Genomic DNA, 27462 nt, shown 5'->3' on the forward strand with positions numbered 1-27462 from the left:
TTTTTTGTTCTTTAAAAAATCTCAATAAAGTTTCTATAAAAAAAAAAAGCTAATCTATTTGCTAATTAGAAATTATCTATCTCTAATCTATCTATCTATCTATCTACCTATCTACCTATCTATCTATCTATCTATCTATCTATCTATCATCATCTCCACTGAATTGATTTAATTGATGAATAAAAAAGGAAGATTGACTCCACTGCATTGAAACGAAATGTGACAGCCTTGCAGCTCTTATTCTTACTCTAGCCCAGGGATGGCTAACCTTTTTGCCAACGCATGCCAAAAGTGGGGGGAGCATGGGGGGGTTGCGTGCACACATGCCCACACCCATAATTCTATGTGCCCCGCCCCCGCTGCATGTGCGTTATTCCCCTGCTTTTGGCACACGATGGCACAGTGGGCCCGGTAGGCCCGTTTTTTGCCCTCCCCAGGCTCCAGAGGCTTTCTAGGAGCCTGGGGAGGGTGAAAACGGCCTTCCCCACCGCCCCCCAGAGGCCGGAAACAGTCTGTTTCCCTACTTCTGGTGGGCCCAGAAGGCCCAAAAATTGGCCAGCCAGCATGCACACATGCGCTGGAGCTGAGCTCGCGTGCCCACTGATATGGCTCCGCGTGCCACCTGTGGGACACGTGCCATAGGTTCGCCATCACGGCTCTAGCCACAGTATCAGTATGTAATTCAATTGTGAAAAATTAAGATTCCTATTGATGTCTGTCTTTGCAATTTTTTAAAAATTGGGATTGTCAATTGAGACAAAGGCAGAAGTAAAATTGATGAATGAGACAGAGTTGCTTTCTATGTCTGTTCTGGAGAACCAGTAGTGGAAATTTTGAGTAGTTCGGAGAACTGGCAAATACTACCTCTGGCTGGCCCCAGAGTGGGGTGGGAATGGAGATTTTGCAATATCCTTCCCCCAGGAGTGGGGAGGGAATCCTTCCCCTGCCACGCCCACAGTAGGGAAACATTTTGAATTTCACCCCTGGTCTGTTGGTATATTTCTGGATAAAAGGAGTGGCACAATGCTCCACTGTGCTTTATGAATTACCTGTTCTGGGTAGAATTTTTTTTTTATTCCAATCATTTAGTCAAGAGATGTAGACGATAAAGTTTAGAAGAAATATCCAAAAGGCTAATTGGATGGTATTTGGCAGGCTCCTGCCTGCTGTCCTTTTAAAGGACTGGGTTCATAATACTTAATTTCCAATTAATAAATACAACATAAGCTTTATTTCTGAGAAAAGTCTAGAATTCTTTATGTAATTCTATATTTTGTAAATCTTAATGCATTTTTTTATTCATTCTTTTTTCAGCTTTTAACTCTTTAAGGTTCTTTAAAAATAAATGTTTTTAAATGCAGAAAGCGTAAATGAGTTATAAGGAGTTCGAAATAACACTGATAGCACATTTTAAATATGTGAAAGGATATCTTCTAGAGGATGAACAGTTCCACTATGATACCGTGAACATGGAATTAAAAGCACATCCCTATCAGCATCTACTCATATGCATCCCACCAATTGGGATTTACACACTTGTTTCAAACAAATGAATTCAGGACTGTAACAAAAATAGGCAATACGGAGAAATGTGGCTGGTTTGTGGAACCGTCAAGCCATTTGCAATGTTTTCCTTCACATCTTTATTTCTCCAGATTGCTGAGGCTATTTAGAACAGTGCTTTTAAGCCTTTCATGCTCTCCGAGCTTGATTCTCTTCTTGCAGATGTTTGGTTTGCAGAACCAAACTCAGAGAGCACCAAGGACTAAAACAGTTCAACCTGGAGCTACATATAAATATCTTTTATTAGACCAGGGGTATCCAACCTTGGCAACTTTAAGACTTGTGGACTTCAACTCCCAGAGTTCCTCAGCCAGCTTTGCGAACTCTGGGAGTTGAAGTCCACAAGTCTTAAAGTTGCCAAGGTTGGAACTTCCTGTATCAGATCTAGTGCTTTTTCAACCGGGGCAACTTTTAAGATCTGTGGACTTCAACTCCCAGAATTCCGCAGCCAGCTGGTTTCGGCCGATTGTAACTGAGCTCTTATTACGATGAACAATTACAGTCGGATTCCAGAAGCCCAAGTCAGAGATGAGGCTTGTCCCTGATTTCTAACTCGGCTCCCAGTTGCGTTGCTCCATTCCTGGGCTGCTTCATTCGGAAGGTTCATCAGCCGGAGGCTACACAAACAGCCTCCCGACGTCTTTGAAGCGTGGAGATGACGGAGGGCAGCGCGTCGGAGGTTGCGAGTGCGCATGCTCGGAGGGGCGGGGGGGGAAGAAGGCCGACCACGTGGCTGCGCGCCTGCCTGCTGGGAGCAGAGAGGGCCGGGCCTGCAGCGAGCGCCATGGCGGCAGCAGCCGGAGCGAGAGGAGAAGGCGCTTCGGCGGGCGAGCGGGCGGCGGCCTTCGAGAGCCCCATCTACGTGACAGGAAGCCCCTGTGCCTTTTCTCCTCACGAGCGGCGCTTGTTGGCTCTCTCTGGGCCTGACGGGCGGCTTCGCGTGTGGGAGACGGCCAGCAGCCGCCTCCACCACGAGTACGTGCCCTCTGCCCACCTCAGCGCCGCTTGTACCTGCCTGGCCTGGGCACCGCCGGGCGTCGGAGGAGGCCGACCGCCTCCCAGCAAGGTATTCAAAGGGTGGGCTTGCCCGGCGGCGGCACCACCGTCGACAAAGAACGAACATCCTGGGTTGCGTTTGCTGGGCCTGGGCCTCCGTTCCCGGGCCATGTGGGAGCGCCCATCCCCAGCAGCGAGGCGGGCCTGTCACTGAGGGCAAAGGGGGTGGGAGAAAAGACGGTGTGTGTGTGTGTGGGGGGCGGGGGGGTTGAAACCAATTCTCCTAATTGGGATAAAATCACAATCCCCCCCCTCCCTCCCTTAACGTGCAAATTGGAGCCACGTGCCATTGGGACCTCCGCAGCGCTCTGCTTTTTCTTAACGGGCGGTGAAGCGCCCGAAGATGGATCTGTCGGCTACTCTCCCCCCCTCCCCTCCCCTCCCATTGCGTCACCTTTCTGTGGGGGGGGGTCAGGCCTCTCCTCAATTCCCCCCCCCCCCACCCGCCAGGATTCTTCAGGGTCAGAAGCAGCACATGTGTCTGCTCTCCTGACTCCGCCCCTCCCCGACGCATGGAGGCTTGAAGAGCAGAAAAGAAGCCGCCGCCGCTGCTGCTGCTGCTTTGAAATGCGTCAGGGGTTCACGCCACCCGTGACTTGGAGGCCTCACCCCTGTCTTTAAAAAAAAAAGGGATTTAGTTCTCTTTCTCTTCCTCCTCCTCCTCCTCCTCCTTCTTCTTTCGTACAAAATTCGGAAGATAAAAGCATCGATCTTGGGAAAAGGAAAGCCACGTCGAAACCAACTGTGGGTCTAAGTTATTTGAGCATGGCCAAGCACATGCTGTGCTTCCGATTTGGGAGCCACCTCTGTTCTTCCCCAGTTTGTTCATAACTTTGGATTGGCACCGGATTCTTTGCAACATACATTGCACCCAACAAAGCTCCGTTTTGCAGCATTATTTATGTGCGGTTTTAGTGTCTTCGAGGAATGTGTAGCCAGAAGTGGGTTTTGGTTTTAGAGTGGGTTCCTAAAGCAAGGATGGGCACCTATGGCCCTTTTACAACCTGTGGACTTCAACTCCCAGAATTCCTGAGAAAGCCAAGCTGTGTCAGGAAATCTGGGAGTTGAAGTCCACAGGTTGTTAAAAGGGCCATAGTTGCCCACCCCTGTCCTAAAGGCATCTTTTTAGGTTTGATCTCCATTCCAGCTGTAATCCTAAGTGACCTCTTCAGTTACTCCAATTTAGATGGGGAGATTTAGAGTGTAAAGCCTATATATTACTTTGAGTTGGCTATCTGACTCCTTGTGATACACGTGTGTGTGTGTGTGTGCACCTCTATATAAACATCTTCATTTGTGCTCTTTTATTTTTTCATAAAATATATGGGCCTTTGAAAAGGATTTTACATTTCTCCACTCCATCAGGCTTGAAAAGTCTGTAGAGTTAATTGCTAAAAATCATTTAAAAGTAATTTATAAATTCAGACAATTAAAATGCTTTTGAATATTTTTAAAGCTTATTAATCACAAGACGCTTTAGTTTTTCAAGAACCTTATACATCTGTTTTTATTTCAATAGATATAAGTAAAGTGGCAAAATAAAGTATTTGTTAATAGAGTGAGAATGTGGGAGTACAGCTGCTATGTTGAGGTTGCAATCCTATATAGGTTGCTTGAAAATGAATGAAAATGTGTAGATAGTTACTGATGAGAGAAGCTTGCTGGTTTATCAAAGGGGATTTAAACATGTAAATGAAAAGGAGCATTTGCTGAGTAAACATTCCTGAAAAGGAAAGGATTGTAATGGAAAGAAAAGCTTGCATGTTCCTGTATCCCATTTTTTTTCACTTGAACTTTACCTGTGTATTAGCACTTTTTAAAAAAGTGTTGCAGATCTTAACATTTATCCAATTACTGCATTATTCCAGGCGTGCAAAGTTTATGCTACTTGCGGAAAAAATTTCATCCTTTTGCAAATATTAAAATCCAAAATTTTAATTTCATATTCACAATTCAATACAATTTTCATTATACTTAAGTCTCAAATAGTCAATAGATTGGCCTTCATTTACTGTTGGATTGTACTTCTTACAGCTATCAAAACTAGGATATACTGTAAATTTTAACATTTTAAAGGAGAAAGACCCGGCGACCTACTCTGCAAAACACTTACCAAGAAAATTCTATGGAAAGAGTGTCAAAAAACTAAAGTGCTCAACGATAGAAAAGAGGAATCCCAGTTGCTGAGGCAGCCAGTTGTGAAAACAAATATCTGTGTTGTACAGAGATACATCGGGTATCCATGTGGAACATCAGAGGAGTGAGTCGGTAAATTAAATATTGTCAAACGTGAGATGATCAGATTGGAAATTGATCTCCTTGGTGTTAGTGAGTTACTCAGGTCGGACGTTGAACAATGAAACAAGTGTTCAAAAAAGACATTGTTTACAATCTGGATGACTTTAATGCAAAAATTGGCAAACAAGCGGAGACGGGCATCACTGGTTGTTTTATACTAGGTGAAAGGAATGATGCAGGTGATTGATTTGTACAATTTTGCCAAGAATTGTCAAATTTAGGATTACGAATGTACGGTTCAAGCAGCACAATTGCCACTTATACACTTGGACCTCACCAAATGGACTTCACCATAATTGGATTGACTATGTCCTATGCCATATCCAAGTGCTGATTGCAGCTCAGATCATGAACTGTTGATGGCAAAGATTAGTCAGCAGCATCAAAAAGGCAGTTCCTCCAAAGAAGATTGATGTCTCCAAAATTTCTACTACATATACAGCTGAGGTGAAAAATAGGTTTGATCTATTGGACACTGCTGAGAAGACACCTGAACTATGGCAGGAAATTCAGTCGACCATTATTGGAATTGCAGAACGTATACCACTCAAGAAGTCAGAGAAAAAGTGCAAGTGGCTCCCAGATGAAACCATCAAAACAGCCGAGCAAAGAAAACCAGCTAAGGCAGCAGGCAAATGGGAAGAAGTAAGAATAAATACAGTTTTCCAGAGGGCAGCAAGGAAGGATAATGAAGTTTACTGGGATGAGCGATGTAAACGGCTTAAAATGGACTACATGAAGGGTTACCTGCCATCCTTGAGGAAGAGATCATATGGGCTACCTATAGCAATAGCATTTAGACTTATATAGACTTCACAGTGCTTTATAGTCTTCTCTAAGCGGTTTACAGAGTCAGCATATTGCCCCCAACAATCTGGGTCCTCATTTTACCGACCTTGGAAGGATGAAATTGTGATTGTGAAACAACATTTTGGGCATTTTTTAAAATCACATTTGAAAATGTATTTCAAGTTGTGGATTCCAATTCTGATATGGAGGTAAACTAAAGTAGAGAAGCCATTGAAATGAGCAAGATGTGAAATCAGAAGACGGAATTATGTTTGTAACAGTCAAACTGAGTGGGGAATACGTTTGAAACAGATTAATGTTGTTATGCATTTTAGCTTAGAGGTAAAATTTTGAATGAGATTTGAAGTCTTTGTATATTTGAAGCAATGTGTATGAACTTTTATACATGTTTATGATCTCTGAAATCAGATATTATAGGGGTTGGAGAAATTACAAAGTGGAATTCTTGTGGTTTCTATAGTTTTTAATTCCAAACGTACAGTAAACCATATAGGAGTTAAAGAGCTGGAACTGCAACTCAGAGAGAAATAATTTTAATTTGAAACATACAGGAGGTAAGTATACTTGCAGTGATCAATGCAGAGGGACACAGAAATAAAGGGGCCTTGTAGATCTGTGGTGAACAGTAGCAAGAGGAAGCAGTGTCTATGAAAGATATACTTGGAGAATTAATAGATTCTGAAAGAGAAGTGATGATTCAGTTAGATATAGAAGAAGAAAAAGGAAGTCATTTAAAAACTCATTAGACAGTTAATGTTGCAGAAGTAGGTTGCTTCTATTACTAAAGCAAGGCACCTTTCTTGGTTGGAACAAAACTGGATTGGAGTATTTTGAACTGTGCCTAAATACTATTAAGGATATTATATCAGATTAAATCAATATTTATGGTCTCTGATCACCATGCGTGATGAATGTTCATGTTTGCTCAGCAGAATTGAAGGTTCTTTATATTAGCTAAAGATGACTATTAGGTTTGAACTTGGATTATATTGATAGAGCAATTCAGCACTTTTTCAAAGTGTGCAAAGGCATGAGGATTCTGTGTTTATACTCCCTGACAATTTTGATTATGCTTTTATTTTATATCTCTTGTAAAATTGTTATTTAATATCCAGGTTTTTTACCTGTTTTACAGGAAGGTCCTCAAAGGAAGAAGAGGAAATCTGAAATTGTAGAAGCAGCTGAACAGTTAGATCTTTTGGCTATTGGTACTGCTGTTGGTGGCATTTTATTATACAGCACAGTCAAAGGAGAATTACAGAGTAAACTAGTAAGTATGATGTATAGCAACATTATTTTTCTGTTAAGAGACAATTGACTTAAAGTTATTAAAGAAAAGCTTAGGTGTGCAATGTTTTATCAGTTTGGGATACCAGTGTTTTTTTTTTTTAAAAAATCTAAGGCTACAGAGTGGTGGTAACACTAGCAAAATGGTTAGAGTTATTTATTTAGTCCCCCCAATGAGCTAGGAGTATTAACAATGTAAAATAGATACTCAAAAATATTTTTCTGTCTGGGGGAAGTTAGACATAAGGTGTAAATAAAACTGGTGCTTTCAGAAACAAAGCAGCTTAAGATGATGACTTTGCCTCTTAAAATCTTTCTATGTGGTACAAATGGGCTAGTTTGGGAGGGCAATTTTAGGGGATTTAAAGATGGTTGTAAGTCAAGGACCACCTGTAAAGCATTTTGGTCACAACTGGTTTGATGAAAGTATCATACTTGCTGATAACTTTTCTTTTTATCTAGAATGGGCATGACAATAAAATAAACTGCATACGGTGGCATCAGGACAATGGTTGTTTATATAGCTGTTCAGATGACAAACATATTGTGGAGTGGAATGTGCAGTCGTGTAAAGTGAAATGGTGAGTCTGGCCTAGTATATAAGTGTCTTGAAATTTCTGTTTTGCTATCATCAGATCAGTTCATTTTAGGATTGAGTAATGTGTAAAGAAAGGGTAAGATGTTTTTTTTCATCTCCAAATACTAAACTGAATATTATTTGCTTATTTAATAATATTAAAAGTAAATTTACAAAACAGTGAGAAAATAACATTACGGACCTTATTAAGAAGCATGGTCTCAAACATAGCAATCCCATTAAGAGACTGCCTCTAAAGCTAACCCAAGGCCTAGATTAAAAATCAGGTTTTAAGGGCTCATTTGAACGAGGCCAGGTTAGGGGTAGTACAAACTTCTGGGGAGGGATGCTGTCATAGAGGCAGGCTTCCTAAGTCCCATTAGATAATAAAGCTTAATTGAAGACCCCGAAGCATGCCAACTGTTGGATAAACAGGATCAGCGTATACTATAGGTGACAGGTAGTCCCTGAGAATCTCAGGATTGTTGAAAGAAATAAAATCAGGAAAGAAACAATTTATGACATTTGCAATCACTAAAGAAAATTCCTGTATAGTTCACTTTTCAGATAAATATCCAGTCATCATGAATAATCCCATACACATTCTTATGGAAGTTTCTGAATTAGTAAAACTTGATTGCTTTTTCATTTAAAGTGCTTAAATCCTAACTTAATTTTTACTCAGCAGCCCAATTCCTTTATTTAAATTTAGAAATGTTTTCAATCCAATGGAACAATTAACTGTAACACAGCTTGCATTATAATATGATATGCAAATATTATCTTGTGGGCTATTAGAATATATCTAATACTTGATTTTTAAATCAAGGTGTAATAAATATTTGCTCATAGTTTACCTTGTGAGGGGAAAATATCTTAAATTTGCAAGAGAGAAAAACCACATTACAGATAACATCTTTGATGTAAAATCCAGGACTGAAACTTGGACCCTTTGTTAGGTATATAAACCATCTGTTTATGATCTTTACTTTTTGTAAGCAGTAAAGGGGGAAAATTATATAAAACTTATTCTTCTAACTACTGGTTATATATGAGAAATAAAACAATAAACATCTTGCATAAACAAGCTGGCCTATTTCATTTATTAATGAAAGTACAATATTTATTATTAAGTACAGTCTTCAAGTAATTTCCAACAACAACAAAAAATACCCTGCTATGATGATTCCCAATTGGTTTCACTCACTTCTGATACCAAGTGAGGATAATTTTCTCTTGGCTGTCTGAGCAGGCTGTCTTCAAGTCAAAATTTAATAACTTTGAGTATGTTGATAAGGTAGAGAATGTTAAAGCTTATCAAATAGCATGGTAAGTACATAATTGGAAAAGTCCAGAATTAAACACATTTTTTCTTCGATTTCTCAATGTTAAAATAAAAGCTAGTTGGACAGAATATTTTTTAAAAGTAGTGAAAGTAGACACATCATAATATTTTCTAAACATCTCTGGATATAAACTATAACACAAATGGAATTAAAACGTTCCTAGATGTTAGAAATCCAATTACCAGACTTTGTATCACATGTATTTCCAGAAATGTCTTGGGGCCCTACAAAGTTCTCATTGAGAAGAATATCACCTTTAGTTAAACGACTAAAGGTGTAAGAGTCATATTGTGAATAAGCAGTGTTTCCAAGGCAGTCATATTGTGTGTACGTGCTGTCAAAATTTGGGTCCTTACCCAAATAGCTTTGTCATGGAAAAGCAGTTTAATCTGTACCTTCACTCTTTGGTTGAATTTTTCTGGCTGCTCAGAAGTTGCCAATTCAAGGAATATTTTGGGTTTAGATTCTAAATCAAAGTCTTAGTGATTTAAGACATTTAAAGTCCCGTTTTCAAACTTACAGAGTTACACACACATATGCACTAATGTGCGTGTATATTCTTTTACCCTTTGTTAAATAAGTCTATATTACAGTAATTTTTAATTTGTTTTTCTTAAATTCCCTAGTAAATGGAAAGGAGATAACGGCAGTGTGAGCTCATTGTGCATCAGTCCAGATGGAAAAGTACTACTTTCAGCAGGTCGAACTATCAAACTGTGGGACTTGGAGACCAAAGAAGTGTATAGAGTATGTATTCAGGGACACAGTGAACCTAAATGAGCTTAACTCCTTAATCAATTGCTTTACTTCATCTTTTTAATAATATCATTAGCATAGTTGAAAACTGCTGGACAGTTTGCTGTGATGACACTTTTAAAAGGTGGTTTCAGCTGGCTGACAGTTGAATGAGGACATGTAATTCCTTGGCTGTGTCTGAGCACTGCCAACAGCAGTATTTGACAACATTAATCTGAGTTCCTGTAAACACTGCTGTATACGTCACAGGAATAATGTCTGGTTTGTTGTTTGTTTAATTAAGAAAGCATTAATGATTCTTAAACCCACTACTTTGCAAAAGATAATTATTTTTATCATTACAGTATTTTATGATAATGAACATGAGTATTCTCTCTCTCTCTGTGTGTGTGTATGTGTACGTATCTGTATAGCTATCTCATATCATTGGGTAAAAATGTTTATCTGTTTCTTCTTATTAGACATTTAGTTGATTTTTAAACCCAAATCCTGTTTAATGTTTCCTTCCATGGAAATCTGAAGGAATAATTGTTAGAATCAATTTATCACATTATTGAGCGCTAAAGACTGGGTCTACTGAAATTCAGTGTTTGAAAGTCTTGTTGCAGCTCAGGAGAGGTAACTGCAATTAATTCTCCTGGGCTGCAAAAGACTTTCAAACATTGAATTTGAAAATTTGTGGTAGAAAATTAATTATCTGTCAAGGTTCCAACTAATGAACCCAACCAATTAGAGTACTCTGAGACTTTCAACTATCTCAAAGAACTGTTACTGAGTATATCATTTTGGCAGGAATGAAAACAAAACCAGCTCTAAATGTTTCCTGTGGTTTCAGTATAATTAAAGAATAGATAATTTCCTCCCTCATGGTCACAGGTCTCACATTGTACAATTAGGTGTTCTGGCATCTCCCCTCAGTCTCTGGCCAGCGCCTGTTGAGATGACCTTGGTTCCCACAGGATGATCTGTTGGCTGGTCTGAGATTCCAGACTTCCTCCCTCCCACACTGTGTGGCAAACTGAGAAATGGAAAGATGGCTGCAGCAGGCCTGATCCGTTTTGAAGTTGACAATATCAATTTTTCACTCTTCATTTAGCTCAACAGAAAACTTAAATTCCTGATTGTGATTATATTTAAAAAGAGTTCCCTTTCATTCACACTGCTTCTACTCTGAAGCTAAATTCATTCCCTACTTTAGGAAAAATGAGTTCCTTGTGTGAAACCATTTGGGGGCTAATGGATTCTTGTTGGGATACAGTATCTCAACTTCGGATTTTTCTATGCATTTTAAACACTATATCTTCCTGATCAGTCTAAATGACATTTCTTGTTCAGCATTTCACAGGACATGCTACAGCAGTCTCAATGCTTAGGTTCATCACAATGTGGCCTCCAGCTGAAAATCAACCTTTTGATGGAATTACAGGTCTCTATTTCTTATCTGGAGCAATGCATGACCGGTTACTCAGTGTGTGGTATGTATTTTTTTCAAACTCTTTAACAATCACTGTTTGATAATCTTTAGTCCCAAAGTAAGAAATACACAAAATAAATGAGGTTTGTGGATCACTGCAGTGCATGCATATAATATAAAATTAATTCATAGACCTTTGCATATCATTGTAGAAGAGAATTTCTCAGATATTTTGTGAATATTCTACATACTGCTTTCTGATTATTCATAGCAACCATGAAAGCTTCTTTGAGAAGTTGAACTCTATATATGGTGTGGATAAAATAGGCAAGGAGAAGCTACTTTCCCCTTCCTAAAATGCTAGAACCAGAGATCACACAAGAATCAGGACAGACAAAAGAAAACAATGCTTTACGTAATTCATTATTTGTTCATACAATTAATTACCACAAAATATAGTCTTGACTACCACTTGTCTAGCTTTTAAATTTTTTTGGCAATCCTAAATGCAGTATGATCGCCTCTTGCCTTTTAAGGCCATCTACATGGAGATCAGTGTGCTTTTTATGCAGTTAGCAGGCCGCTGTGTGAACAAACTGCTGTACTAGATCAGCTTGAGGTCCACTCCAACAGGGCATTACTTATGTTCTTATGCTCTCCAAAATCCTTTTTATTTATGTCTTTTCATTTTTTAAAACTTGTCCTGTTTTTCTCAAGGCAGGTGAGATCAGACAGGAAAGAAAAGAATGCTGTCATGAGTTTCACAGTAACAGATGAGCCAATCCATATTGACTTGACAATATCAGAAAGCAAAGAGCAGGTAAGAAATAGAGCTTATTTTTTCAATATCGATATTCTAGTGCAACAATTGAAACCACTTTTGATATCTATGGGGGTAAATTAAAAGCTGGTGATTTTTTAAAAAACTGGTTTAACAGCAAATGAAAATGAATTAATGATCTCTGTTTTTTGCCACCTGTAGATTTGCTTTTCCATAGAACCATATTTCTAGATGATCCATAATTTTTGGTATTGATTTTATATATAGGTAATCCTTGATTTATGACCACAATTGAGCCCAAAATTTCCACTGCTAAGCGGAATTCATTTATTAAAATGAATTTCCCCCATTTTACGACCTTGCTTCCTATAGTTGTTACTGAATCACTTCCATTGTTAAGTTGTTTGTAAATCGAAGACTACCTGTAATGGTTTCTGTTTGTAGTTCTGTTAATGGTTTCTACTATGTTAACTGGTATATTCAATTTAAAGTTCAATATGGACAACATCTATACCTTATCTTTTGCTTTCTTTTTTCTTTTTATATTTTTTTACTTTCTTTTTCAAATTTATTTAAATTTTTAAAATACATTTTTAAAATGGTGGAAATGAAAAGAATGAATCATTATCTTTCCTAAACACAGTGATTTAGATCACACATAATGTCATGGCAATGTGGTTGGTGACTTTCTGGCTTGGTGTGATAAATAAATCATCCCAGAAAAGAATCCATAGTCCTTTTTTTAATAACACACAGTCATAGTTATAGTCAGTTTATAAACTCCAGCTTTTTATATCTGAAAGGGACTAATGGTTTATTTCTGTTTTCTTATGTACGTTGTCCAAAATTTGAACAATGCCAGGAAGAATGAAAAGGAAGTTAACCAACAGTTGCCCAAAGAATTTGTAGCTATAAAAATTCTTTACTTGGCTTTACATATATCCATCTAAACTGGTATTTTCGTTGAAATGAATTGTAAAGAAAAGTACTTGAATGTAACTTTTATAGATATGCATGAAATTGTGTTTTGTTTCATGAGCATAAAAAATGTTTTTTTATAATCACAGCAAAGCTCTCAACATGTTTTGTTTCATTTGTTGACAACAAAAGTCTTGAAGTGCGTTTTGTTTCTTAAGAATATTCAAAATGTCTGTTTTAAGTCTTGTAACATTTTGAGATAGACATGTCCTCTTAAAATGAGATATACTGTATTTTTTGGAGTATAAGACGCACCGGAGTATAAGATGCACCTTAGTTTTTGGGAGGAAAATAAGAAAAAAGCTGATTGGCAGGTGGATCAGCCTCCCGGAATACCCCCAATCAGCTGTTCCCAGAGGTGAATTTTAGCAACAGGTTCCTTGGTTGTGAGCTCTGTGCCTTGCTTTTTTTTTTTTTTGCTTTTTTTTCTGCCTCTGAAACTTCTGAAACTGTTTCAGAAAAAATGTTTTTTCCTGCCTCTGAAAGCCTCCTAAACGGAGCTTCAGAAAAAAAGCCTCTGAAGCTCTGTTTGGGGGCTTTTCTGAAGCTTCGTTTCTGATGCTTTTTTCAGCCTCTGAAACCTCCATTTGAGATGCTGGGCAGGGCTACATTCGGAATATAAAATGCACCCAGATTTTCACCCTCTTTTGCGGGAAAAAGGTGTGTCTTGTACTCCGAAAAATACGGCAAGCACTTTTCATCTTTTTGCCATACATTGTGTTAACTATTGAGCTTGCTATACACACGTGTACAATGTATAGATAGCATTTATTGGATAAAAACTAAAACCATTTAATCCCATTTTTTAAATTCTTGCAGTGGGTCAAAAAGTAACCAGGAGAGCAAATTAAAAAATAGTGATTATAATATGAAAAATATATTCATTACAATTTTATATACATATACACACACACAAACATACACGCACAACATTATTTACATGAATAATAATTCATAGTATTTAATATGAAAACAGCTAATTCAATTGCCAAGCTTATAATTAAATCTGGACTACATAGCAAATTCCATATTTTAGGAATATTGGATCACATCAATATCCTTAACTAGGCTATTTTTTCCAAAATTTTATTAATATTTATGGAAATGAGAAACAAAGACTATGATAGAACAAATCCAAATAATATGAGTTAAAAAAATTTCAAATTTCTTATATCGCTTGCATAAAAAAATTGTTTTGCATTTTCTAAACATTATTTGTGGGGTCGGTAAACATAAAAACTGTTATGATTAATGATGTTCATTTTTAAATTGTAAGTATATTTCACATTTTTAAAAATACGACCTGAATCCATTGATTCTCCAAAATGGAATATTCACATTTTTCATTCCACAGTTGAGATATACTGTATAATATTGATTCTCTTTGTCATTTTAAAAAATATTTCATAAAATTATTTGCTTCTGTTCAAGCCTGTATCACTAAAAGAAGCTAAAATTGCAAGTATCTTGGAGGCTGCTGGTCCATCCAAATTTTACTGTTTAAATTGGTGCATGTTTTAATTGCATATATTACCAGGTGTATGTTGCAGGTTAGTCAGATTCGACATGCAGTGCCTTAAATATGTAAACAACATGTAGAAATCAAGTCATAACACTTCCATAACACTGTTAAGTGGAAGGCATCTTCCACCTCACCCCCCAAAATGCTATAGTGCCAGCTTCTTTCTCTACTCCCAAACAGAGCTCCAGTCACAAATCTTGAAAAATGCCAGAGAGGTGTATGCCAGTGGCATTCATGGAACTAGAAAATGCTGAAGGTTGGCTGCTCTGCTTTGCAACATGAAAAGTTTCCCATTTAATTTAATGTGAGATGGAGAATCTGCTAGACCCAAGAGAGGTATCTGTGTTGGTAGCTACAAGTATTGCATTGAATAATATAGCATTAGTTTATGCTCTTGGATTGCATGAAGTTGTTACTGAGCTGAAAATGAAAATACTCAGCTCTTTTAGGGCTTGACAAACGTTTCCATGTCTATGAATTTGAAAAGGGGAAGTTTTGATTTAAATCAGTAATAAATCATATATTTAAGCTGATCTATTTTAAGTCTCATTCTGTTTAAGATAAATGGATAGTTGGATACACTGGATTATGGCACTTTTTAATGATGGTGAAATTATGTTTTTTTCAGCCTGTGAAGATAGCAGTGGTATGCAGGGATGGACAACTGCATTTATTTGAGCAAGTTTTGAATGGGTAAGTTAGGATTAAAGAATCATGTTTTAATCTGTTTTTAAAAACAAACAAGCCTGTAGAAAGAATTACTGGGACAAGTTTCAATAGTAATAAAAATTTATCCAATAATAATAACCTTTCACTGGTATATCTAAATGTTTTCCAAGCTAAAGCAGGTGACCTATGGGTTCCATTCTTTATAAATCAAGTGTGGAACTCCATTCACATAAGGATCTTTTCTTTCTCTCTTTCCCCATTGCATTCAATAAGTGTCCCTCCCATAGCTGTACCAGAAATTCTGGACACTCTATATCAGGTTATTTTGGAGGGGAGTGTGTGTGAAAAGAGTAAAACAAAGCACAGAAAAAAAGGCATATTTTTTCTCAATAGATTCCAGCTCCAGATCTCAGATCTTAGTAAATTGGCCCAATTGGCCTTATCATTTTGGCCCAATGACTTTTTATTAACATATTAGAAAATAGTAGGCATCATGTTCCTCTAAGATTCCTGTGTAGAGTACTTCTAGTTTCAGTCAGTCCATGTTGACTTCCAGGTCCAGTTACGATTCTCAGGGTGTTGTTAGTAATATGGAGTCCAAACAATATTCTTAGTTATAATGTGATCTTAGCTTAATTTTCCACAAGACGTGTGTGTATGCGTGTGTATATCTTAACCAAGTCCCCCTACAAATACTTTATATAACTTATTGCATCATACAATATTGTTTACCCACTTAACTGAATTTACATAAACTTGTATCCAAGCTAATCATACTGTGTTTATTAAATATATGATAACTCAAATTAAGATATACAGTATAAATGATGTTTATATGTTCAACAAATTGTTTTTCTGTAGCTATTGCAAAAAGCCCTTGACATCCAAATGTACAATCCAGATAGCAACACCTGGAGAAGAAAATGATTCCACATCAAAGCCAGTCCCTATTTTAGCAGCTGCGTTTTGTTCAGATAAAGAGTCATTGCTACTTGTGTATGGAAATACCTTACATCCTGTTATTGAGAAAGTGGTATGTATGGGTTTCTTAAATTCCAAATTGGTATTTTAATAATGTAAATTTTTTGTTTGAAGTTCTAGATTAAATTCATTTTTTCTAAGTAACATGCATTTTAAATAAAATTCTATATTTTATGCGTTTTCTTCAAGAAATACTGATTTCAGAATGAAATCTAGTAAAATCCCAGTAAATCTATATTCTTAACTCTGCACACTATGTACATGCTGTTCAGTAATGATATTTTGCTAGAACTATTAGGGCATAAATTAATATTTAAACAACTTAAATGTGCTTTGGGGAAAAAAAACACCCACAAAAGTATTAAAGTTGTTTTTTTGTCACCCTCATTTAATAGACTTTGAATACTACAGAAAGACACATCTGCTTTGTAAGGGACATTCAGAAGACCCTGACCCTGAAAACAGAAATGGCTGTAACAAAGGTGAGATTTGAAATCAATATTTGATCCCTATTTAGATATATCAGTTATTATGAAATGAGATGGACTTCAACAGGATTAAAATATAACAGTATCCCAGTTCTTTAAAAGTATAGATGTTTTGTAAATGAATAAAACTTAAACCAGTTTGCCACCTTTATTTCAGTGATATCCAGCATATTCTGTGCTTGGTTGAGTTAATCCAGTTAAACATCTGTATTGCATTTAATGCATATAAGATAGTTTCATGCTTGCTTTACTCGTATTTTGTTTACCTGCATGCTTACATGGATGAACATACCAGTGCTACAAGTTAGCTACATGGCTTATGATATGCTAATCCATGGAACAGAGAATGCTTACTGATCCTTGGATGTGCTGTGATGACTTCCTTATTGGTTTCACTCATCACTGAATTTCTCTGATGACACCTTCTCTTGGCTGGCTGAGCACATCGATTGGATAGAATAATGGGTAGAAAGGAATTGCTGTCTAAAGCACTTTGGCTTGCTATTAGAGAACATAATTATCTTTTTTCACAATTTTCTGACTGTATAACAAAACTTCAACAGATTATTTTGTGGAAGTATCTCTTTGAATTATTTGTATCTCTTGAATTAAAAATGTGCATTCAGTGTTTGGACTGATTTGTCAACGTCTGACTATTCTGTTAGTTATTTAAGGGTGAAGTCCAAAGTCAGTTTTGTTGGTTTTGTCTGATGTCTCTTAAATATAATCCATAAATCATGATTTTATGTACTTGGTTATTCTGCAAATAACTTGTAGCATCTTTAATAATACACATAACACTGGTCATTTCTAAAGAAAATAGGATGCAGGTCCTCAGCAATTAGATAGTAGAGATGGAATTTTAGGAACATTTATTTCTTATGAAAATTATTCTCATTTAGATTCATAGGCTATATTTTGAAAATATTTTCTGTAATATACATAGTACATAAATTGTGTCCAGCAGTGGGAATCAGCAGTTCTATGTGTATTGTAAAATAGCTACTGTGGGCTCCTAATTGAATTCCATAAGTGATAAATATAAATGTGTTATGTTTCTTTGAGAATAAAAGAAAAAGCATGTAAATTCCAGGGAATTTATTTTTCCATAATGTTTCGGTGAGATTAAATACAGGTAGTCCTCGACTTAAACAGTTCGACAGCATTGACAAAAGGAATTTATGACCATTTTTCACACTTATGACTGTTGCAGCATCCCCATGGTCACATAATTAAGATGCTTGGTAACTGACCCATGTTTATGATGATTGCAGGGGTCATGTGATTACCATTAGCAAAATTCTGACCAGCAAAGTCAGTGGGGAATGTAGATTCACTTACTGTATTTTTCGCACAATAAGACACTCCGGCGTATAAGATGCACATTAGCTTTAGAGGAGGAAAACAAGAAAAAAAAAAACTGTCTCTGCCTCTCAGATCCATCTGGCTAGAGTCCTTACAGCAAACAGCCTGTTCAGCTTGAGCATGTTATTGCAGCCACAACACATGGCTTGTCAGGGTTCCACTCCATTCTGCCCACCACTGATCAACTGAGCTGAGCTGCCGGCGGCGGCGGGGAACACTGGAGTCTATCGCCAACTGTTCACTCTTGCCCATCGGTGAACAGGTGGGCGACGATCGGGTGATGGCCGACGATAGGTGGTGGCAGTGGCAATCCCCGCCGCCTAGAACAGCGGATCGGCAGTATTCCAGGAGGCCGATCCAACTGCCAATCAGCTGCTCGGCAGCAAAGGCACTAACCCCCCCCCCCCCGCCGCAATATTTGCTCTATAAGACACACAGACATTTCCACCCACTTTTGGAGGAGGGGGAAGTGCATCTTATAGTGCAAAAAAATACGGTAACTGTTACTTAATAATTGCAGTGATTCACTTAATTGTGGCAAGAAAGGTCATAAAATTGGCAAAATTCATTTAACAAATGTCTCACTTAGCACAGAAATTTCTATTGTGATCATAAATACAGGAAAATAATGGAAGGCCCTATGAATTTTGCTACAAAAGGCATAAAAACATTTGGAAAGGTGAAGCATATTTTCATCAGAATTTCACCCATTTAATCAATATACATGTAAAGAATTCCATCAAAGTTTATTTAGCTTTTTTCTCCTTATTGGAACAAAACCATTATTTGAATTATAAAATATTGACCGTGTGTTTTGGAAAATGTACAATTGCATTCTCAATCTTTATGATAATTATTAATTAGTTCATACGTGTGTGTAAGTGTAAGTGCATAAGTATACGCATTGTAAGCCGCCCTGAGTCTCCGGAGAAGGGCGGCATATAAATCAAATTTAAAAAAAAAAGTGTATCAATTGATGAAGAATTGATAGCAGTTTGGTATTTATGGATGCCTTAATTGAGCTCTCAAGTTTATGATTATGAAGAAATATGCACTCTGGTAGGGGAATTTTTGGGGAATTTCTCTAGGATTGTAAATTGTCATATATATGAACTAGCTATTCAATGCAATTTTTACTAAAGAAAAGTTTTGAGTTTTAATTAAATTATTTGTTCAGGTGTTGAGTTTAATCAAAAATATTAAATACAGAACATAGTGGTACTTGGATACATATAAATATCTTTCTTCCCTTTAAAATTAGGTGAAAACTCCTGTAATCAACTCAGAGGTCAAAACATTAGTGCCTGGGATTCCTGGTCATAGTTCAGCTGTGAAATCTTCAGTATGCAGGGATAAAAATAAAAGGAAGACAGATGGCAAAGAGGTAATTGTTCTCCATTCAGTATTCTGTATTTAACCCAAGCCAATTGTTGAATATTAATCATCTGCTTTGTTATGCTTCATACTCTGAATTAGAACTTACTGATTTTTTTTTAGTATAATTTTCAGGCTGGATTGAGAGAATTTTTATTTTCCTCAGAGAGGAAATACAGACTTTACAACACATTGATTTTCCTGAAAGAAAGTATTCCCACCACTGGAGAATATTAGGTGCATTCTAAACATTGTGTTTTTTTCATGTAGGCAGAGGCAAAGTCCAAGGATGTAATTTCACATGAACAAAGTAGGTGGCCCAAAATATTGAGATAAACGTCTGTACCTGTTAAGTCAATGCCATCCCTTTCTCCAGTGGGAAGAAGGTCATTACTCCTTTTTTTCTCTTCTGTTAATGGAAGGAGAATAATAGAGTAAGTCTGGCTCTAGATCCAGGCATTGTTTAGAGTAAGAAATTCAAAATACAACATAACATAAAGGTGCTATGTAGATCAATAACTGAAGAGTCAAAACTGATTTTTCTGTTAAGTGATGGAAATGTGCTGTGTGATGGAAATGAGATTTGGGGCAGCAAAGCTTGACCAAACCTCTTTCCTTTGTATGTATTGGATTACAAGTCCCACTACCTATAGCTAGAGTGAAGACTGGATAAAATTGTTAAACATTTACCATTGCTCTTGGTTTTGAGGATCGGTTTTCTAAATTCATACATTTAATCTCAATTATCTCTGACTCTGGATTTTACCATGCCCTTAAACCTGGAAGCACAATGAGCTATTAATTTTGTTACATGCAGTTAGAGTATTATAAAGGAAAGATGCTCACCACAGGTAGCACAAAAATGCTAACTTGTGTATTTTTTTTTAATATCTAGGAGAGTATTGAAGATCGCCTTAGTGCTATGGATATTGATGCGATGAAAGTAAAACAGCCATCTGGAAGCCTTCCACAAACTGATAATTTTGCAGTGCTTTTGGTTCAGGGTTTGGAAAGCAGTGATCCTATGATTTTAAATGTAAGTATTAAAGTAATACGATGGCTGGGGAGGATCTCTATAACATCGCAAAATTATCAAAACGTGAAACTTCATTATATTTGGAGTGTTGCAGTATTTTGTGTCTTCATGCCAATGTAGTATATACTATAGAATAATGATACAGAAATCTTTTAATAAAAGAATTTTGAAGGATTTTACTTCTTTCTTATCTAAATGACCTAAATTAGACTTTTAAGTTTTCCAGCTCAACTATATTCCACTTTTTGAAGGAAAACAAATTAAATTTTATATCTATGTTAGGATTAAAAAGTTGTCTCCTCCGAGATCCATGGGGCCTTGGTAGTTTGGGTGTTTACTGATAACACAATTCCATCATTGACCCCCCCCCCTTTTTTTTAATAGAAAGTGCTTCAAACCAAGAAGGAAGCAGTAATAAAGAAAACAGTAGCCAGAATTCCGGTATATTCTGTTATTCCACTACTGCGTGAGGTAAAAGATTTAATATTAACTACTGTAATTCTAGCTTTTCTAGTGTACCTATAGTAAAATTTAAATTTATTGTTCTAATTACATAATAAATAAAACTGATACATTTGTAATCCAATGGATGAAAAGAGATCAGCTTTGATTTTCCAAAGTTTTGGCTTGCCCTGTCTTGTTTTAAGTCAGATTTGAAACTCAACTTTTATGGACTTTTTGTTTATCACAAGGTAAACATTTCTCTAGTCTGATGTAGTACTTAAGTGAATTAAGAGTCATTGTGGGAGAAAAAAACTTCATTTATTTGCAGAATTTATTTAGTTTACATATTTTTAAATTTTAACTTATATTAGAATTATTATCACTACATTATTATCCACTCTGTTATATATTTGCTATATATATTAATTTTTAGCCATGTGATTCCTGTATATATTGTGTACCTTTGGCCATGTATCTGTGTAAAAATCTTCATGGTTATATATGAAAAAATACAAGAAAAAATCTTAACACTGACCATAGAGGCAGATGGGTTGGTTCTGGTAGATTTCAGTTTATGCTGCAAATGCTGCATAACACAACGGCATTCACAATGAAATTTAGTCACTACAAATATTTTGAAATAGTTTAGACTGTTTGAGAATTCATATATCTGCATTTGGTTGAAGAATATACCGTAATTTATATAAAAATCTGAATGCATCTCAGTCTTTACATTTTCCACTTCTGTTTCAGCTCACAAAAAGGCTACAAGGGCATCCATACAAGTAAGCCTAAATTACCTAATATTCTCTCTGATAATAATAAATAGTGGGAGAGGGGGGTTGGTTGTAGCAGGCACTGTTTAAAATATTGAGCTGGGTTATTCATTTGAAAGCCATGTGGAATGGGGCGCTCTTTGTATATCTGATTTGCTTGTTTAATTTTAACTAGTACATGGTTCAAAGATAGCTTGGAAAAAAATTCTTAGAAGTTCTGGAAATGCAGCACTTGCTGTTCATTAAACCAGATTAATGCTGTTCATTAAACCAGACTTTTGCAGGAGCCTAAAAAGAAAACATGGTAGTGCTTAAAGAGACACATTTATTTTAAAAAGTGGATTTCTTAAAATGTAAATCTGTATATAACTACAGATTAGAGCTACAACATTAGCTATATACCTGAGATTCTAAAAGGTTATAAAAGTTCATATAGTCCTATGTTGTACATTCATCTGTTATAGAAAAAAAAGGGGGACCCTAATTCTCTTTTTGTTGCTGCCTGTGAATTGTATAGCTGATAAAAGTTATTCCATGGATACTTTTATCTGTAATATTACTTATCATTAATGCGTGAGACTTGATCCATCTTTGTATCTTTATAGATGCAGTTTAAATTTATCACCTTGAAATACGATTTTTATTTTTTTCTGACCCTCTGTAATAAATGAAAGATTTTGCTGTTATTTTCTAGTGCTTCACAAATGGTTCGATGGTTAAAACCTGTTCTAACTATGCATGCCTCCTACCTTTCAACAGTAAGTACTCTGAAACACAGGGCTTTTTATCATTTTGGTTTCATCTGGTGGGTGCATGAAGGGAAGGCATTTCCAGACTAATAAAGAAGAATATTTGTAGCTCAGGGTAGAAATGAAAAGTCCTCAGTGCTCTCTAAGATTGGTTGTTTTCTTGCAGATGTTTCATTACCCAAATTAGATAATATCAGTCTAGCATTGATGATGTTATCTAGTTTAGGTAATGAAATGTTTGCAAGAAAACAACCAAGGTCAGAGAGCACCACAAGGCTTCCTAATAATTTTCAGACCATTCACTACTTCTTATCTGCTTACTAGTTTGACTATATTGCATAGGCTTGTTAAAGTAAAGAAGAATTGATTCAAATCTGCTAGGAGGGCCAAAAACACAGAGGAAAGGAAATTAGATTTCATAAATTGCCTTTTGCTTCTGCAGTCATTGTGTACAATTTTCTCTCCCCTTCTCATGTTGAATTTATGCTTGTTGAATTCTTTTGTTTAAAGTTAATTACTTTCCCAGTTCACTAATACTAAGTGAACCTCATGTTAAGTGCATAACATGGCAGTATAATGTTTGCCTCTAAGATGAAAAAATTGACAAATTTGAAATAGGATAAGGTAAGCTGTTTAATTGCTCAGATAACACATTTAAAAATTATGCAGTAAGATAGGCGATCACTAAACAGGGTAGTCTAAGCAAGGGTTATATATAAATATAAATAAATATTCTGTATGTTTAATATAGAAATGGCCTAGGACTACATTTGCATATGTCTTCATACCCTGTTTTCCCCAGAATAAGACATCCCTAATAATAAGCCCAATCGGGCTTTTGAGTGCATGGCAATAAGGCCAAGCGCTTATTTCAGAGTTCAAAAAAAATATAAGACAAGGTCTTATTTTCGGGAAATAAGTTCTCTGTTGACTATTCTCTTTTTTCCCTATCCCCATCACAGTTGCCAGATCTAGCCTCCCAGCTTGGAACATTATATGAGTTAATGGAAAGCAGAGTAAAAACTTTGCAAAAGCTGTCTCGCTTACATGGAAAACTATATCTTATTATTACTCAAGTAAGTTAAAGTTGATCATCTTGTTCCATGAGCATATGTTACTAATAACAATGAGGTCTTCTATAAAATGTGGGAGGGTTTGCCAGTGCGCCAGAATTTATGACACGAAAGAATTCTGATGATCCCTTTCAGAGTGATTTTGGGGGAAATGAAGCTACACATGATCAGTGCTGTAGCAGTCTTACTTAGAAAGCTTTTCGTGTATGATAATTTTCTCTGGAATAGTGCAGTTATCATGCATAATTTCAAATATAGAAGGTGATCCCCAACATTAAAGGTAGCTTTCTGTTGATCATTTGAAGCTGCAGAATTTCTGTGCGCTTGATAATTCAACAATTCTCATAAATGGAAAACCAGTTTTGGCAAAAGAAAACATTTATGTTAAGTCATCCAGGGAACTGCCAATCTTTAATTGAAGGTATTGCATCAAGAAGCCTTTTATCCCACTAGAGACCTGTATAATTTTGTTTCAGTAGAGGAGTTTTACAGATTCACTGAGAATACAGTGATGAAGGTGCATAAAATTTATTTGTCCTAATCTTCAGGGATGGGGTTACAATAAATTTAGAGTTATCTTCTTTTCAGGTGGATGTTAAAGCACAAGAACATATGTATTCATGTTTTCATAAGGCTACCTAATTATATATTTATTGATAGGCAGAACATAAATCTAATAAATTAAACAGAACAAGCCTATAATGACATTTCATTGGAAAATAAATAGATTAAAACATTTTTATCTTCAATGGCCATTGTTTGCTGTAATTTAGTAGCAGCTGCCGTTTCTTTTCTTGATGCCAAAATTGATTCAGTTAAGCTCTTGTAGTGAAATATAAAACTTGTAGTTGGTTACAGATGTTGTGGAATCCTATTAATGCAGAAACAATTCGATTTTTTGAGTAGAGAAACAATCTGTTAATGCCAGCAAAAAGCAATCACTTTTAATATTTGGGTTGGAGCTTCAGTTATCTTTCTCTCTAGATATTTTCCCCCTGCGATATTTACTTAGTTACCATCCTAAGCATATAACAGCACTGGACAGAGTGGTTACGCCGTCACTTTCAGTTGCATCTAGATAAGAAGCTTTAGTTAGTTAGAACCTGTTTTGTATAGAAGATAATGTGGATTCTAGTCATAGACATTAAAAAGTTTATGTCGAGTGACATCATTAGTTTGTAAAATGCCTTCATTACATTGCTACAGACTAATATATATTTTGAGTTTTTGGAAAGGTATGTTTGATACAATAGTGTATAATAATATTTTTACTCAAAACATACAAATGTTGCTTTTACAATGTTAACAATTTAAAAAGGCAGAATCAGGTATTACTAAACTTGTGAAAATGTAATTTAAAAAATCATTTTATTTTATTGGAATTAAAATTTTTCATTATTTGACAAATTAGCAATAGTGTACAGAATAGCACTTTTCAAAAATCATACATAGTTAATCATTTCTATTTGATGTAATGTAACTTGAATTCAACACAAGCTGTATGGCCTAGCTACAATCTGTTGATACCAAATACTTTTTTTTTTAGGTGGCTGCATTAGAACAGGTTCAGGATGTGCCTGATATTGATCAGACTGCAAAACTAGTATATGAAGAAGGTAAGCAAAAGAAATTCAGTACTAATCAATTTGGATCAATTAGAAAAGTGTATTAATAAAGGAGAATATTTGTAGCTCAGGGTTGAAATGAGGGGGTCCTTGGCGCTCTCTGAGGTTGGTTGTTTTCTTGCAATGTTTCATTACCCAAACTAAGTAACATCAGAGAGCACCCAGGCCCCCTCAAGATAGTGTATTCTTTTTTACTTTCTGGCTCTGTTTTTTAGTTGAGTGTCTTCTCGGTTGAATCTTCTCACTTAAAATTGAATGCTTGGGGAATGGAGAAGTTTGTCCGATTTTTTAAATCGAATTTAGTAGGAAAACAATTAGAAGATTTCTTTAGATGCTTTGCTTGTCTTTTTTTTGTCCCTGCTTTCCATTCTACATTTCCTGTCCTGGTTTCCACGCCCTCAGTGGGATGTCTTAAAAGGGATGTGTAGCAGATGTTTCATGGAAAGTACAGATTTTTGGCATGTGGGCAGTAGACACAAATTTTCTGTGCACAGCCTGAACATGTAGAGAAAAAATAAGCATAAACCTTGTAGGACCGAGAGTAGCTAACCTTGCAGATGTTGTTGACTTTGAACCCCCCCTCCCCTCCAGTACAGCAGGTGATTGATTACAAGAAGTCTTTGCTTGAGCCCAACATTTCTGTTGCTAAGTGAGACATTTGTTAAGTAAATTTTGGGCCATTTTATGATCTTTCTTGCCATAGTTGTTAAGTGAATCACTGCAGTCGTTAAGCCAGTGAATGTTGTTAAGTGAATCTGGTTTCCCCATTGACTTGGCTTGTCAGAAGGTTACAAAAGGTTACATGACCCTGCCAAGTTTCTGAATTTTGATCACATGACTCCGGGGATGCTGCAATGGTCATAAGTATGAAAAATGGTCATAAGTTACCTTTTTCAATGCTGTTGCAACTTTGAACGGTTAGTAAATGAACCGTTGCAAGTCAAGGATTACCTGTATTAAGCAAGGTCTACCTATAGGTATACTGATGAGATGCACTCAAAGATATATTGACAAGAAGTTATCAAACACATTTTTGGTTGCCATTTTCTTCATTTGGTGGGCTATGTTTATTTTCTTTAGTTACAAATATCATACATTGGTGTTCTTTATCGACAGAATCATCAGACGATGGTTCAGATGACGAGATGGCTGCAGAGAGAGATTCAGATGTAAGTAAAGTTCAGTGTCTTTCTTCACCTACTTAAGTTAAAAGTGATTATGGTGAATGCATATTTTGTGATGCTCTCTCTCTCCTTCAGGAAAATTGGGATGAAGATGAAGAGAAAGAAGATGAGGAGAACAATGAGAGAGATGAACAGTCAGACGATGAGGAGGAGATGGCAATAGAAAAAGAAATCAATGGAGAGTCAGATTTGGATCCAGAAAATGAAAGTGAAGAAGAATAGCACACTGTTTAAAGAAAGAAAGCTTGTTGGAGCTGGCTACCAAAATGTGTCACTTCTGGATTGCCATGCTGGAAGCCACTTGGATCACGCAAGGAGGGCACACTTGATTCCTAATATATCTGATGGCATATTGGAAAACTCTTGTTTCCAAATCTGGAGTGCACAATGATGCCATCATTCTTCAGTTCTATATTTCTAGGGATTACAGTGAAACAACTTTCTTCCACATAGCAAGCAAATTATCTTTTTTATTTGGATATTCATTTTACAGCTCAAGCTAATAGTTTATCGATCCCCATTGGGTGATGACCCTATTGCAGCTTTGTTTTAAGTTTTGATGGATTGAAGACCACTCTATCTTCTTAATTTGCTTTAGTTAAATACTTTCCTAGTTGGCATCTTGCTACAATTTTTTGGAAGAAAATAAATATTTTTGTAAGACTCAAAAACATTACTTTGAATTTCTTGGTAGTTCTTCCTCTTTCCTCCACAACAACATCCATTCTCATAAGAGAATTATTCATACCTTAGCAATGATACATTGCAAACCAGGTTTTAAGACTAAACTGACTTTTTTTTTATATGTGTGTGTAAATCAGTCATTTTTCATGTACTTAAAAAAAAAAGACTTGTGCATAATCCTAACTTTTTGGTTTTTTGCGCTTGTATATAAGTTTACTGGCTGACCCAGGGAGAGTTTTTTGGAGGGAGAAAAATAATGAAAAATGGGGAGGGCAGAGACTTGTGAATAACGTTACACAAAACTTATACATTTATTATGAATTTTTAATCGTGGGAAGAATGGGGTTGCTATTAGCTCAATTAAGCTGAATATAAACAATTGGGTAAAGTTTTTGAGCCATTCACCAGTATAATGTACAGTTTAATTTGTCTATAATTGGAGCTGTTTGCAACTTAATGCTGCTCTCCTTTGTAAAGTGAATAAATATACATTGTCTTTATGAAGTATTAGTCTGTGATATATGGAACATAATGAAATGCTTGTAACTGGAATTTTGTATTGAAGATGCACCAAGCCCTTTTTTGCTATCATGGAGCAAGTTTGGAATAAATTCTAGTTTTTTCGA

At 36.2% G+C, this 27462-nt stretch overlaps 1 protein-coding gene and 3 non-coding genes across 4 annotated transcripts; all 4 read left to right on the forward strand.

Moving 5' to 3' along the window:
* The first annotated feature begins 1943 nt into the window (after positions 1-1943).
* On the forward strand, positions 1944-27462 carry WDR43 (WD repeat domain 43). The gene is made up of 18 exons (XM_034427985.3): positions 1944-2629; positions 6863-6997; positions 7477-7595; positions 9564-9684; positions 11029-11168; positions 11825-11927; positions 15017-15081; positions 15919-16090; positions 16434-16520; positions 19153-19275; positions 20161-20301; positions 20686-20772; positions 21499-21530; positions 22216-22279; positions 23233-23346; positions 24890-24959; positions 26085-26137; positions 26228-27462. The coding sequence occupies exons 1-18, from the start codon at positions 2219-2221 to the stop codon at positions 26372-26374; spliced, it is 2184 nt and encodes a 727-aa protein (XP_034283876.2). The 5' UTR covers positions 1944-2218; the 3' UTR covers positions 26375-27462.
* Positions 8766-8843, forward strand: LOC117672127 (small nucleolar RNA SNORD53/SNORD92). The gene has a single exon (XR_004593130.2). It is a non-coding gene; the product is annotated as a small nucleolar RNA SNORD53/SNORD92 (small nucleolar RNA).
* LOC117672129 (small nucleolar RNA SNORD53/SNORD92) lies at positions 9794-9878 on the forward strand. The gene has a single exon (XR_004593132.1). It is a non-coding gene; the product is annotated as a small nucleolar RNA SNORD53/SNORD92 (small nucleolar RNA).
* LOC117672128 (small nucleolar RNA SNORD53/SNORD92) lies at positions 16893-16970 on the forward strand. Its single transcript, XR_004593131.1, has one exon. It is a non-coding gene; the product is annotated as a small nucleolar RNA SNORD53/SNORD92 (small nucleolar RNA).

This window comes from Pantherophis guttatus, chromosome 1, assembly GCF_059756535.1.
Source record: "Pantherophis guttatus breed Tessera chromosome 1, ASM5975653v1, whole genome shotgun sequence".
Classification (NCBI taxonomy): Eukaryota; Metazoa; Chordata; class Lepidosauria; order Squamata; family Colubridae; genus Pantherophis; species Pantherophis guttatus.

Excerpts from the sequence above, each read along its gene's own strand:
- WDR43 (XM_034427985.3), top strand. The coding sequence starts at position 2,219 with ATGACGGAGGGCAGCGCGTCGGAGGTTGCGAGTGCGCATGCTCGGAGG. Across the intron at positions 20,302-20,685 it reads GTGATCCTATGATTTTAAAT|AAAGTGCTTCAAACCAAGAA; the intron begins GTAAGTATTAAA and ends TTTTTTTAATAG. Across the intron at positions 23,347-24,889 it reads TATATCTTATTATTACTCAA|GTGGCTGCATTAGAACAGGT; the intron begins GTAAGTTAAAGT and ends TTTTTTTTTTAG.